General features: G+C 41.6%; 1 protein-coding gene across 13 annotated transcripts in view; it reads right to left on the bottom strand.

Moving 5' to 3' along the window:
- Positions 1–15,838, bottom strand: part of ANKS1B (ankyrin repeat and sterile alpha motif domain containing 1B) — a 406,398-nt gene that overhangs the window by 196,905 nt on the left and 193,655 nt on the right. For 12 of the 13 annotated variants that reach the window (XM_066634628.1, XM_066634635.1, XM_066634636.1 and 9 more), the window contains exon 1: positions 10,437–10,637. In XM_066634628.1, the coding sequence (XP_066490725.1) occupies positions 10,437–10,637 (201 nt within the window). Of the gene's footprint in view, positions 1–10,436; positions 10,638–15,838 lie in introns of those variants that run through there. The other variant, XM_066634627.1, reaches the window with a different exon arrangement.

Raw genomic sequence — 15,838 nt, 5'->3', positions numbered from 1 at the left:
CACCAGAGCCTTTTCCTAGTCTTGGTACCGGAGATCCCTTTAACAAGTGATGCCAGGGAATGAATCCAGAACTTCTTCATGCTAAGAATGTGCTTGATTTCTGAGTTCTGGCTGCCCCCCTTAAGTTTCATATGGGTCACTGAAGAGGAGGCAAAAATGAGTCAATGCTGGGACTTATTTTAACACCTCTCCTTTTTCTTATGGCTGCTTACAGATGAGTGCCAATAGCTGTATATCTTTTCCTTAAAACACAGTTGGCAAACCTGACCTTGATTATTTACTTTGTAGTTATCAAAATAGCTTTTCATCTGCCTGATATAAATTGTGTCCCTGAGATCCCAAGAGCTGTCATTAAAATCTACTACATTTTTGATCCTTCCACTTTATTCTTGTGATGAAAATGCAAAATATAGGCCACAACTCAGTGGAAGAGCACATGCAGAAATTTCTGGGTTCAGTCCCAGACATTTCCAGTTAAAAGGACGTCACCACATTCTAGAATCTCTCCCATGTCCTCTTTTTGTCTGAATTCTGCTGAAAGATGTATTTCCCTTTATATTCCTTTTAACCCTGACATATTTGTAAGATCTTTTCTTGTTTTCTTTTATACCCACAGCTAACACAACCATTTAGCATTTTCACTCGGCTTTATTTTCTGATTTCGCTTTACTTGTTCCCTTTCATGCTGTGCCGTCAATTTTTACTTTCAAGTCTTCAGTAGCTTCTGTTGTAATCACCTGTGCTATTTCATATATACTACAGCCAGGATCCAAAGAATCACCCTCCTAATTCAATGCATCAAAAAGGCTTTGAAACTGTATTTTGTGAACAGTACCCCCCAAGTGGCAAAATGCTTTTAAAACTGAGGGAATTAGCAAAGTAACAAAGATTCCATTAATCGTGCCCATGTCTTTGGATGTGAAACAGCTCTTTGGATTCTGGCCCATATACTTGTCTTTTATTAAAATATAGCTATCTGTTATAACTCTATCTTAGTATCATGTAATAATAACATTTTTAGAAACTTGTTATTAATCTCTACGCTCTCATTTTTCAACGTATAATTATATAATCAAGGTCCCTTGTACTGCCATCTCTCTTCTGCCAGTTCCAGTCTGAGTGAACTCAGATAATCAGTTTCGTATAATTTGATAAGAGTTTGCTTTAAATTCTAACAATTTCTCATCACCCATTCCTGTTCATATATGAAATGGAAATGCAATAGCACATTTAATGTCAGCCCTCTTATTTTTATGTTGGAGTTATGAGCATACAGAACTCTGGTATTAGAATCAGTCCATTTGAAAGCCTGTACATAACAGTACAGTCAGATTCATTGTTTGGTATCTTCCAACCTGATATTGGGATCTTGGAAGATCTCCATCTAAACGGGGACGTGCAGTGTGGGGGTAGCTGGTGAGACAGAACTGTCCTACTATAATCCACAGAAAAGAGCCACATCCTCCCTGGCAACTGCACACACTCCACGTGTGCACACTGAGGCAGAAAGTGGGTGTGTCAAATGAGCTCCTCATAGCCTCTCTTTCTCTGCCACGCGGTGTCAAAAATGCCATAAAATGCTATCCATTCATTCAGCTCCTCTTGTGGCCCATCTGAAAATATTCCACAGCCTCCTGCATAAATGCCAAATATTTCTATGATTCTTCCTTCCAACCCACATGAATAATGTCATTTTTACTCCTGCTGTAACTATAAGAATACTGGAAGCTGAAGAAAGATCAGGCCATTAGTCACCTCAGGGTTAGACATGGGAGGACCTCAGCTTTCTATGAATGGCCTGATCATTGCAGCAGCCTGATCACAGAAGTGCAATTTCCACATGAGGCAGTATGGCAAGAGGACAGATAAATTTTGTTTATTTATTTATTTGAAGTATTTATATCCTGCCTTCTCAAGGGTACTCAAGGTTGCTTACAACATAAATACTATGTTGTAAGTATTTATTGTTTTTTATAAGTATTAAATACCATGTGGTAAGTATTGAAATTGTTTCAATACTAATTGAAACAATACTAAAAACATAAAGCATAAAAATGATTAAAACATTAAAACATAACAAATTCTGGGATCACACAAACTATTAAAATTCCATCTCATTAAACATGCCAACCCATATAAAGCCAGGAATATAAAGTCATGTGTGTCTCTGAGCATGAGCAGAGTGACTTTTTCTTACTACTCATTGGCAGTGGAGAGCCATGGCCAACAGCCAGTGGTCAAAAGGGACCTGTGAGTAAAAAAAAAAATTTGGGAAGCACTAAACTGAGTTTATTGCTTTGTTTAATTTAACATTTGGGGTACACTCTACCTTCTAATATTAGCATGTAGAAGAAAAAATATCATCTGTCTGTCTCAGGACCATAATATATTTTTTATTCAATCATCTTGAACTAGCAGTTACAACTTAAGTATTTTTATCCTTGAAACACTCTACTGTCATACCCTTCAGACTGAATAGTACTTATTGATCAGGAGATGCCACTACTTGCGGACTAATTAGATTCCCACTAGAAAGCAAGTGACTTAATGGCAAATGGTTTTGAATGTTCTGTTTCAAATCCCCTTTACTGTCTTGAGTAATTCAACATTTCAGCCAGAGTTTTTTGCACAAGAAATACAGTTATACTTAGCACAATAATCTCACAAGCCTGAATCCAGTACAAGAAATGTAGTTATCTTCACCCAATGGATGGGGATGGGGTAGATTTCTGAGTTGAAATAGCCATACAACTTTTCACAACTTCTGTTTTCAAAATGGAACTGCATGGAACTGCTAAGCTAGCTTAGCATGGTGAGGAAAGTGCTGCACAGCCAGCAAACAGAACCTGCCCCCCTAAATATTATTTTTTAAGTTTTAAAGAAGAGTATGGGTGAATGCTGGGGTGTCAGTGCTTGCTGAGTTTCAAACTTCAAACCTAATGCTAGATGAGTGCAAATATGGAAACACGCAAGATACATAATTTATAAAACCAGAGTTTCCAAAACAATGAACCACGGCTGCAATCTTATACACGCTTTCCTGATAGAAAAGCCCATGAAACACAATAGGATTTACTTCAGAGTAGACATGCATAAGATTGTGCTGTATATCATTTGTCAGTAATGATACCCCACATAACAACTAGTAATGCCTGAGCAACCATTATCCACAAAGCAATCATTGCAGAGCTGATGAGGAAAGACTTGCATTCTCCCAAATACCAAATATTGCACATTCCTGAAAAATGCAATATACTTGAGAGATGATCTGGACATGAATCCTGTGAATGGACCGCTCATCTATACTTTCCTTGTGCCATGAGGGAATATTGTAGCACGCATCTTTACCTAGTCCAGCATTTCTCAAACTGTGAGTTGGGACCCACTAAGTGGGTCACAAGCCAATTTCAGGTGGGTCATGTAGCACCTAACTCAGACACCATTGAAATTACAGAACTGAAAATACAGGTTATAGAGCTACTCAGAGGAGCGAACTCCTGGTGGGAGAGAGGCCTGGTGCTTTGCCCTGAATAGGTGGGAAGATGGGAAAGAGGGGAGGGCTTTGTGTTTGGAGAAGGATCCAAGCCTGTGTTCTACTTTTGACTTCTGAGCTGGAATGAATTCCAAGCTATGCAGATAACAGCACGAGCACACTGTGTAATGGGGCCTTTGGCTGATCATGGCTTAGGTTAGAACAGGGGTGCCCAAACCCCGGCCCTGGGGCCACATGCGGCCCTCGAGGCATCTCATTGTGGCCCTCAGGGTGCCCCCAGTCTCCAATGAGCTTCTGGCCCTCCAGAGATTTGTTGCAGCCCGCACTGGCCCAACACAACTGCTCTCAGCGTGAAGGCAACAGTTTGACTTCTTTGCGTGAGCTGTGGGATGAGGGCTTCATGTCTATGATGCAGTAGTGGCAGCAAAGGAAAGGCCAGCCTTGCTTTGTGCAAGGCCTTTTATAGGCCTTGACCTATTGCAAGACATTCATTCATTCATATAAGTTCATCTTTAATATATTCATTTATGTAAACTTATGTAAATTTATTCAAATTTTAAATGTAAATTAATTCTTTCTTTTCCCAGCCCCCGAAGCAGAGTCAGAGAGATGATGTGGCCCTCCTGCCAAAAACTTTGGACACCCCTGGGTAAGAAGCCTAAATTGATTATGTCACTTCCAGTCATGACATCATTTCCAGGTTAATGACATCACTTCTTATGGATCCTGTCATTCAAAAAAGTGGGCCCCGGTGCTAAAAAGTTTGAGAATCCATGACCTAGTCAACAGAAGGATACAGAAAAGACAACTGTGGGGACACCATTTTCATGTCTAGGAGTTGTCAGGGCACAACACCGGCATCCTTAGAGCCTCCCCCTCATCCCCAAATGTCATGTAGAGTTAAAGAGGAGTTGCAGCTGCCACCACTGAAGTCAATAGAGGAAGAAGGAAGAGAACTGGGCTTGGAGGTAGTATGTTCCCTTGGTATGTTGCCTCTAAGCTCAGTTCCTTTCTCACAACAGGCACTCTGGGAGCAACTGGAAGGCTGAATCTTCCCCTTCACTCATGTAGCAAACATTGATAGAGGAGGAGAAAAAAGCCTTGCGCACAGAGGTAGTACACTGAAGAGTTACTCTGTCTGCATCCAGTTATCCTATCATGGTGTGTTCATAAGCAGGGCACAATCTTAGCTTCTCTTCAGCCATAAAACTACTGCAGAGGAGGGGGCGTAGAGGACAGTTTGGCTCAGAGAACATAACCATTTGGCTCTTGACTTCTAGTGACCTCCATCTAACAAAATGACAGAGTCTTATAACACTTGAACAGTCAGTCAATTTAGGAATGAAAAGAAGACCCTGCTTCCTTGTGTCTCCCAAACTTCCTCTGAACTCATAAGAACATAAGAACAGCCCCACTGGATCAGGCCATAGGCTCATCTAGTCCAGCTTCCTGTATCTCACAGCGGCCCACCAAATGCCCCAGGGAGCACACCAGATAACAAGAGACCTCATTCTGGTGCCCTCCCTTGCATCTGGCATTCTGACATAACCCATTTCTAAAATCAGGAGGTTGTACATGCACATCATGGCTTGTAACCCGTAATGGATCTTTCCTCCAGAAACTTGTCCAATCCCCTTTTAAAGACGTCCAGGCCAGACGCCATCACCACATCCTGTGGCAAGGAGTTCCACAGACCAACCACACACTGAGTAAAGACATATTTTCTTTTGTCTGTTCTAACTCTCCCAACACTCAATTTTAGCGGATGTCCCCTGGTTCTGGTGTTATGTGAGAGTATAAAGTCAATCCCCACTTGACAATTAATTTAGGATTAATCAGGGGGGACAGAGGAATAGAAACTTGTAAGTTCTTGGTTCTTCCTTCTAATATATTTCTGAATATTGTCCATTTCCCCAAAGAAATATCTCCTTGGTTATGTAATTCAGGTTTGTAGAACTGTGGGGCTTATTGTACCTACGGCTTGGGTGCGACTATCTAACTAACTGTTCTATTAACATGTATTTCCACATGTACAATAAGACTGGCTGGCTGGCAGGCTGGTACCTGATGGAAAGAAGATATGCACCAGAATAGTAAGAAACTAGAAGGTACATAAATCAGGCTTCCAGAACACCTGGAATGCCTAGTCGTGAAAAATGTTTCTAGTGATGACAGAGATGCCCTCATCCAACACTGACTACTTATGAAGGTAGTATGTATGATATAGCCAGTAGTGTCCGATTCTTTGCTGGTTTTCCTCCTTGTCATCCTGCTAATATAGAGTGAATTCAAATGTTACATGGATGCAAAACCATGTTCACTAGCAACAAGTGCACTAAGATGCCAATCCCAGAACTTTGATGCTTAATACATGCTCTTTTTTTGGTACTCATGCATTATATTTTAAAATCTATACATTGCTTTTTAACATATATCCTTAAAACATATTCTGGTAAAATTAAATTGCGAGATGTGAAGCAGCCATTGGATTTTTCTTCCAGCTTTTTATTCTGAAATATGGGTTCAGAGGCATGGCTTAGATTGTCTTCTGGTTCCAGTTCACATTCTGACTTCCATATTTTACCTTTGCTTAGAGTTTAGTTCCTTAATCAGAACCTTATTCACGGTTTTGAACGTAAGGTTGCAATCCTACACATACTTAACTGGGAGTAAGTCACATTGAATACAAGTAAGTAAGTCACATTACTTCCAAGTAAACATGCATAGGATTGCACTGCACATCTGATTTCCTGATTGTGATTGCTAAGTTCTTGGCACATCCTTAAAATAATTTCAGACTCATTAATGCTGCTTTCCAAATCGCATGTTAGTCTAAGTTGCTGCTTGGTTGTTCAGAACATCAACTTTTCAAATTCTGATGCAAAATAGTAATCAAATACGTGTGAAGGCAGGCTAACAATAATTCACTTTTCTTCAGCTGAAATGTTGTTCCAGTTCAAGAACTTATAGTACTTTCTCAATGAAAGGCTATTTTGGGAATCTAAGAGTTAAATATCTGTGTTAAAAAATTGTGCCCATTAGCTCATTAGGTATCCTAAGTGCTTCGACCAAACAAGATGCTAAAATTTGCAATTAGCTGAAGTACCCTAATTGCTTGGCTATAAATCTCCCACCATCTTAGGAGTCAGTTAAGTAGTACACTAATCATTGCATTGTTAAAGCCTTGATGTCATCAGTGTCCTTTCTGCCAGTGCACATTATTCCATTACCCAAGTTTTACTTTCAAAGGCAACAGCAGCTCACTCTTTGACAGATCACCAGTAGGGCTATAATCCCGATCAACCCATTAAAGAGGTGGTCGGAGTTTGTTTGGCCCTGGCCAGGACACTCTGAGAGTCCAGCCCCTCCCCAAGGGGGAGGTGAAGGGGGCTGGGTCTAGCAGCCACGGCGGACCCAGCCCTCTTCCTCCTTGTGCACGTGGGCACCGTGGGAATACCCGCCCGCCCTAGAGGCAGTCTGAGTTTAACTGGTCACCGTTTGGGGCCGGGTAGGAATTTTTTGCTGCCTGCCAAGATTGGCCGAGGGGCAGGCAGTTTTTTCACCTACCCCAGACTGTTATGGGCCTGGGGGTTACACCCCCCCTGTTTGCAAGCTGCCATTGGTCACTTTAGGAGGGCTGGTGGTGCGGGTTAGGAGGCGTGAATGAGACTTTGGCATGCACCTTCAGGCGGCATAGGCAGGGCAGAACCCTATTTCAGTCCTCAGGGGCTTGGTGGCACGAGGAAGTGGACGGGGCCCTGGCCGGGACCGCGGGGCACACCTCAGAGGCTCAGCGGCTCGAGGTGGCGCAGTCTGCGGTCCGGCTGCCTTCCCCTTAAGGGATAGACATGGATGAGACGCGCCGTCCCAGCAGCGGGGCGCGACTCGGAGTCGGGTGCATGCCCACCTGGGGGCAGAGGTTTCTGGTACCGCCCAGAGGTCCCTCCCCACACCACAGGGGCTTTTGCTGCCTCGGATGCTGCAGGTCTCAGCCTCTGTTTCTCTTGGTAACATGAAATAAAGTTGCCCTTTCTCCCATATCTGTTGTCTCGAGTGTTCATTGGACAGTGCGGAAACAAATGGATCTGCTGAAAGCTGGCCACCTTGAATAGTAGCTTTGAGACAAGTCTCTGAGATGGAATGTATGCATGGGCCATCAACAGGTGGTGTATAAAGGTTTTGCATTACAATCATGGCACAACAGAACTTCACTCATGGTATACACAAAACACAGCTTTCAGAAGAAAAGCAAGATAAATATTTACACACAATATTTGAAAATAGACAAATAATGAAAAGTAATGACATTCTACTTCAAGTGATATAGATCTCTTAAAGTAAAACGCATAGATAGAAGGTTGCTATTCTTTACTCCATGAACAGAAGCTGTTAGCTATAACATTGTGAATTCACATGGTAGTTAATTTTTACTTAATTTTCTTGTGTAGCCAAAGGAGTGTAAACCTAAGGGCTTAATTTCTGTGATTCTAATGAATGCTTTACCAAAGAAGTCTTTCTCTAAAAAACACCTTAGATACCAGAATGTGATTTTAATTAGTAGAATGTTACTGTTGGGTAAGATTACTGCCTTAACAGAATATATCCTTGCTCATACATAACACAATATTTCTGCCAACATTAATTATGTTGTCCTGATAACTGCATTCCTGCATGAAACATCTTGCAAGATATAGAAGGCTACATCATTTTAAATAAATGTGGGGTGTTGCTTAGGCAACAGGAAAACAAATAAGCATTGGAAGCTGTTTCTAGAAAAAAACAAAAGGAATGTGATAAAGAAGGAATAAAACAAATCTCTAATTATGCTTGCCTGCCTCAATATAATAACATACTTTAAAAATGGTCATTAAAATAAATAACATGTAAGTTATATATTTCATTGATGAAATGAAGTAGAAATGAGACTCAAGGATGTTCAGGAGGGCAATAAATTACCTCATGTCAAGGAATAACAAATACAGTTGTTTTGCCTGAGCAGATGTTATTTTTTTTTTCTTAACAGACTAGCAGTTTTGCTGTATTTTTAATATAAATGCTATGTAATTTTTCTAGCATTCCGAGTTTTTGGTCACATTAAACATTTACTGAAGTGGGCAGAAGAAATGTATTCAAGAGACTACTGATATACAGCTGCCGTATATATATGTGCAAATTATGAAAAAAAAATTGATTAAAGATGGAGGATGCCAGTTGCTATTTTAACAGTACCCAAGATCATAATATCACAGTATCCTAAATGGCTGTAAATAATGCAACACATTTTATCCCTTGTTACCTTAATTTTATTCATGATGTGTAATCCTTGCTTGAGTTTACAGTAGAAATCTAGTATTTCACTCAGATATGCCCTAATTTAATGTGTATATGTGCGTATATGTGTGTTCATGCGCGCACCCAATCAGAGATAGGCTACTGTACATGTATTGAACTTCAGCTACAATTCAAAGGGTTGGAAACAACGTAACCCATATACTACTTGCATAACTTTGGACATTTAGGGATTTACAGAACTAGTAATATCTACACAGATCTATGACTACAAGCCTGACTACTGATAACTCTGCATTGACTCCCATTAATCACTATCCCAAAGTAAACAAAGTGTACACTGCTTTTCAAACTGAGTTTTATAGCTCCTTGAATACTCATCAGGAACTGTGCACATGGACACCATGTCCCTAAGAACCATTGGGAACTTTGAATACTGAATGCCCAACTGTTTAAGTGACTGTCCTCCTATCTTTTCAACTAACACATACATTATTGATTGTGATTTTGACTACAGTGATGTGGTACAGAGAGAACAGCTTACTTCTTACTGTGCTTCAAGAAGTTTAGGACTCTTCTATATACCTGATACCTGATACATTGAAATATTACAGTGAAATATTGGCTTCTTCAGTGTATAGATGTGATTTTATGCTAAGACTGGATCAATACTGCCTAGAAGTTAGACTTAGTGATATTTCACTTGGATATATTTTACAAATGCTGAATTGAAGGGAAAAATAATCTGGTAATTAGGTAAAAAATATTTAAAAACAAAAAGGCATCTGAGACCGTAATTTCTCATATGCTTTAAATCAACCAGCCATTAATAAATAGTAATAGCATTGACACAATTATGTATTCAATATAATGTCTTTAAGTTGTTTGTCTTTTTGCAACGATAGTAGCATTAGTACAGATGCAACATTTGACCTCGCAATAAAAATGACAGTGAACTGTGTGATAAAAATAGATTCTGAACAACAGGTGTAATGAGTGTTACTACACAGTATGCATCTTGAATGATAAGCATTGGAAAGTGTATACAAAAGGACTGGAAACTATTTTATTAGTTAACCTGCCATTTTTTTTCCTGCCTGAACTCATTGCATATGAAGCTTACGTAGCACTACATAAAATGTATACATGACATATCAAAGGTATCTGGCTTGTCCATTTCTGTTAACTCTTTAGCAGTTTAACAGAGGTGGGGTTTAGGTGTGCATTTACAGGAGCAGCCATTCATTTCCATAAACTAGGAATATAATTCTATTTTAAAGTCAAAATACGTTATTTCTTTGTTTGGATAATCGGAATTGGGTGTAGAGGTAGTGTATTTGGTAATTAGGTATCAGCAGTTAACATCAAATCTATGTAATAATATATTATCTGCTCCCTATAGGGATGTTTGCAGTTTTCATACACAGTATTGTTTTCTTTAAGGGTATTAGAAGTATTATGCTCTTCTAAAAAAAATGCTTGGGAATTCAATACAAAGCAAATTCTTTTGCTTATGCTGATTACTGATAGGATGGTATAAAATTTTAATCCTAAAGCACACTGCAAAATACAAAACAGATTTCCCTCTACAAGATCTCATGAGACACAGAAACAAATACCAGCACACAATACCATACGCAAGAAGATCACTTACCATAAACTGAACATTGTCAAATCCATTAGCCAGCAAGTGGTTCTCATATTGAGGTAGCCCAATATTTTCCAACCATTGTCCCACAGTCTGGACAGGGCATCTGGGTGCTGAAAGAGTTTGAGAAGGGAGGCGTTTAAGCAGTGAGTATCCATCCACAGGATAATAACGATGGTCCTGGGCTGAGAGGTGGCATTGCCACATTGTGTTCCGGGAGAAGTTGGTATCAAAGGAGCCCGCCAGCTTGTCAGATTAATGTTTCCAGCAAGTAAGAAAGTCAGAAGTAGCACATAGTTTCCGGGGCAGGCTATAGAATAAGATCGGCTTCTAGCTCAACATTTCGTAGGTATTAATCTCTACTACAGACCAGTACCTCATGTGGTGGAGAAAAAAAGGCATATCAAGCTGTCAGCTAAGCTGGTTTCCGTTATATGTGATTGTTGGAATACTCCACAATGAGCAATGCACTGCTAGCAGCAAGAAGTCTTTTATCAAGTACTCCTACACTCATCAGTATGCAGCTCCATGCGCTTTGCTCCCTCTTGCTCGCTCCCCTTCATTACCCAGCCTAGGCTACACCTCGCATTTTCAATAATAGCCATCAGATAAGGCAGATTTTTTTTGTCTGTAAGCTGTAAGCTTGCTGCTGCTGCTTCCACCTACACACCCATCCAAGCGTCAATCCTGAATGATGAGAGCAGTCAAAACAAATGCAGAAAATAGCAGGTCATCAGAGGCAAGCAAAAATCTCAGATCTGAATAGAACCTTCCCACCAGTTATGCATTAGAGAGATCTGCTTGTTGTGGATTTTTTTTTGCGTTTCAAAAGACATTAGGAGACAGCAAAGCATTCGTTGTAGCCTATGGCATGGGTTGCTAGTTGCTTCCTTTTTTAAAAAAGACTGCATTGAGGTTTGCTCTGCTCACAGTATGCTCCAAATCCTTGTTCCAATTATTCATTCTTTTCAATCAGCTGGTAATGAATGAATAAACTGTTGCATGTTTTCTTGCTAAAACTGGGGGAAACCTAATAATTATTTCTTCATCTCCCAGATTTTTCAACCATAAAATACAACCAGGCATGAACAAATCTTCATTAGAATCCTCTTAAAATAGAATCTGAAAAGGTTGTCCATTCATATTAATAGTTACATGGGTTTTGTTTTCTCTATGATAAAAACAGGGTTTTTTTCATTTTACACAAAAGGATGTGTTTGAATGAGAAGAGAATATTTGAATATTATGAATCTTTAAAAGTCCATGAATGTTCCTAAGTTTTTGTGTATGGTTGATAATCGAAATCATTCATTCATAAACTCTGGTTTTCCACCTTGCGTGGTATTTGCAAATTGACAGGTACAATGAGATATTTATACCACCATAACCTATATATAAATGAACTAGGAAAAACAAGGTTTTGACATTAAAAGGAACTACTTGGTCAATAGGTTAGAAGCTTTGACAAAACACAAAGCATCTTTTATCACACTCACGTTATCATGAGAGAAACACAGACATGGCACATTACTGGAAAGTCAGTACGCACATAAACAGTTCCTCCATTGCCTACAACCTAAACACTGCACACTGGTCACGTACATGAATCAGGAAGCACAACAAACTATGACTCAGTTCTAGTGTGACTGAAGTCACAGGGAAGTCTCTTGGTGACTTCAATAGATCTTATTCAAGCCCTGCAACTTGACTGCTTGTGCTCCTGAGCCCTTTGTTAAGTCTCAATGAGGCTTTTCTGAATGAGCAAATATTTACTGCAGTCTTCAGCTAATGCAATTACTTGGTTTTGTTGTTGATATTTTTTTAATGTAAATTCATCTGAACCAGAGCCACAAGGAACCAAGGCAGAAACAAGGTTTCACAACATTATAGGTGCTTGAGGGAACAGCACAAAACCTGATTTCTAACCAATCTTATGCGTATTTATTTGGAAGCAGGTTCACCAAATGCAATGAGGCTTTGGGGATGATTTTGGCATGGAAATGGCACAAAAGGAAAGTGTTACCCCCACCTTTCCACAAAGCCAAATTAGGGCTATCCTACAGCTAATGTTTAAAGATAAAAGGCCAATTTCTGGTTCACTCCTGGAAGTTCATTTTGTAGAGATGGGTTCAGTGTCACATGTAGTTTTACCTCTCTCAGAGCCCAATCCTACGGAGCCACTGTGCCACTGGAATGCATGTTCTGGCTGTGCATTGTGCTTTGTTATGTTCACAAAATGCGACCTACCATTCTGCGCAGCCAAGCTGTCACCACAAACAGTGAGTGATGGCGACCAGGCAATGGTGGTCTCCCGGAGCCCCTGGTCCTGGTAAGTCAATGTTAGAGGTGGACCATGGACAGGGAGGGAGTGGGACAAGAGGGGGTGGGGAGAGGGGATGAATAGTGGTGGGGAGGGGGTGGGTCTGGTGGCAATGGCACATGCTGGATCTTATCCCCTCTTTTCAAAACCTTCCCACTCCTTTTCTTTCCTCAGACATAAGTAACCAAAATAGGTGGCAAATGTCTTAGGAGAACCACTGGCAATTGGACAGCCTACTAGGAAGTAAGTGCAAAATGTTTTCACTTTCCTCCTGCAGGCTGTCCGATCATTCCCCCCACCATAGGTTTCAGTGCATGCTTTTTTGAGTGAAAGTCCATGCCTTTCAGTGCATGGTTGTATTGGCATCGGTGGTGGGGGATAGGATTGAGCTGTTAAGGATATCAGTTAGATTTCATGTGAGAAGAAAAGCTACCCAATATTGCCAATCCTATTAAATGAAAATTGCTTTCCATTCCATATGAGTGGCAAATCACCAATAACATAAGTAGAACCCAACAGCCAAATGCATAAGATAAAAGATTGATTCCATTCAAATAATAAAACCTGGTTATCCTGTAGTGGTGGAAATGCCAGAGCCACAGATAGGCTGTCCAGTTATGTTTGTGTTATTGCTTGTGAGATAATTCAAAATAGGCCAAGAAACAAAATTAAAAGTTAAAATTGTGATAAATGGGCATCTGCTCCAGCAGAGGAAAGGCAAGGTAAGAATCTTTCAAATAAATAAATAAATAAATAAATAAATAAATAAATAAATAAATGTGGAGGGTGGTCTTAGGACAAATTCAGGCAGTCCCAAGAGTACAATATCCCAACTGAACAGGACAATTTGTATATCATTCACTCTAGTCCTTTCTTCTAGCTACTAGAATGCAGCTATCATTGGGGCTCTAGAGTGCAACAGAGCTTCTTTTTGACCCAATATTTTTCATATTTTATCTCTCCAGCTCTATCTAAACACAAATTTATGAACTAGCATGAAACATACATTCAGGATCCATGCCAGGGTTCAGTGAGACCTGGAATATATTTTTTTGTATGGCCCTGTGCATGCAACACATCACCTTCAGTGATTCATTTCCCCCTCCTTTTCCCTCCTCTTCCTGGCCCATCCCCCACAGGCTTACAGGGTGGGTGTGGTGGGCATGGCAGAGATGAGCATTTAGTATGCAAGCAGTGGTGGAGGTCTTGCCACTGCCCACAGCATCTCAGAGCTCCATCCTATTGTAACTTGTGCTACAATAGGCAGACCAGCGGGCCTGTGCTGTATCCAGCGCAAGTTTAGGGCTGACTACAGGCCAGCCCAGAGCAAGGGGAAACATTTCCCCTTACCCCATGTTGTGCTGCAGGAGCCCCAATGGGTCTGCTTGGATCTGCGCCACCTGACACCTAAATTCGAGCAGCCTGGGACTGCCCTGGGCCACTTGGGAACAGGATCAGGATCAGGCATAACAGCTGGGTCCTGGTCCCACCTCCCACTCCCTGTCTGCCTGCTGCCTCGCTCCCCTGCCCCAAAACTCCTCCTTCCCACCTCCTCCCTGCCCTTCCCACGTCCCCCTCTAGACCCCTACATCAGCCGAGCTCAGCCAATGCAACTCACCTTCTCCCCAGAGCCCACAGTGGTGCGAGGGCCCACTTACTCTCCCCTGTGAATGGCTCAAAAGTGCTTGATGGCACTTTTGCAACACTCCCGGGCCAGTGCAAGGGACTTGCGCCGGCCCAAGTGCAAGTTTGGATTGGGTCCTCAGTTGCATTGGTCTTTGGGATGAGGGAAGTGCCCCAAGGATCTGTCCTGGGACCAGTGCTTTTCAACCTCTTCATAAATGACCTGGGGACAGGGTTGAGCAGTGAGGTTGCAAAGTTTGCGGACAACACCAAACTTTTTCGAGTGTTGAAGGACAGAAGTGATAGTGAGGAGCTCCAGAAGGATCTCTCCAGACTGGCAGAATGGGCAACAAAATGGCAGATGCGCTTCAATGTCAGTAAGTGTAAAGTCATGCACATTGGGGCAAAAAATCAAAACTTCACATATAGGCTGATGGGTTCTGAGCTGCCTGTGACAGATCAGGAGAGAGAACTTGGGGTGGTGGTGGACAGGTCGATGAAAGTGTCGACCCAATGTGCGGCGGCAGTGAAGAAGGCCAATTCTATGCTTGGGATCATTAGGAAAGGTATTGAGAACAAAACGGCTAATATTATAATGCCGTTGTACAAATCTATGGTAAGGCCACACCTGGAGTACTGTGTCCAGTTCTGGTCGCCGCATCTCAAAAAAGACATAGTGGAAATGGAAAAGGTGCAAAAGAGAGCGACTAAGATGATTACGGGGCTGGGGCACCTACCTTATGAGGAAAGGCTATGGCGTTTGGGCCTCTTCAGCCTAGAAAAGAGACGCCTGAGGGGGGACATGATTGAGACATACAAAATTATGCAGGGGATGGACAGAGTGAATAGGGAGATGCTCTTTACACTCTCACATAACACCAGAAGCAGAGGACATCCACTAAAATTGAGTGTTGGGCGGGTTAGGACCGACAAAAGAAAATATTTCTTTACTCAGCATGTGGTGGGTCTGTGGAACTCCTTGCCACAGGATGTGGTGCTGGCGTCTAGCCTAGACGCCTTTAAAAGGGGATTGGACAAGTTTCTGGAGGAAAAATCCATTATGGGGTACAAGCCATGATGTGTATGCGCAACCTCCTGATTTTAGAAACGGGTTATATCAGAATGCCAGATGCAAGGTAGGGCACCAGGATGAGGTCTCTTGTTATCTGGTGTGCTTCCTGGGGCATTTGGTGGGCCGCTGTGAGATACAGGAAGCTGGACTAGATGGGCCTATGGCCTGATCCAGTGGGGCTGTTCTTATGAAGAAGAAGTGCTCAGCCAGACTGGTCCTCTTCGCTTTCCTCTGGAGGATAATAGGTGTGCTTCAAGTGGCAGAAGTCCAGCCACTGCCTGGAGCATCTTCGCTGCATTGGCTTCCGGGGAGAAGGAAAAGGATGTGCCTTGCTAGAGATCTAACAGAGATTTCCCCAGGGATCCTAGAGGACTCCTGGGCAAATTTCATTAG

The sequence above is a fragment of the Tiliqua scincoides genome, chromosome 7, assembly GCF_035046505.1.
Source record: "Tiliqua scincoides isolate rTilSci1 chromosome 7, rTilSci1.hap2, whole genome shotgun sequence".
In the NCBI taxonomy this organism is placed as follows: Eukaryota; Metazoa; Chordata; class Lepidosauria; order Squamata; family Scincidae; genus Tiliqua; species Tiliqua scincoides.
The sequence above is the reverse complement of the archived record's forward strand: the minus strand, read 5'-3'. Positions and strand labels throughout refer to the sequence as shown.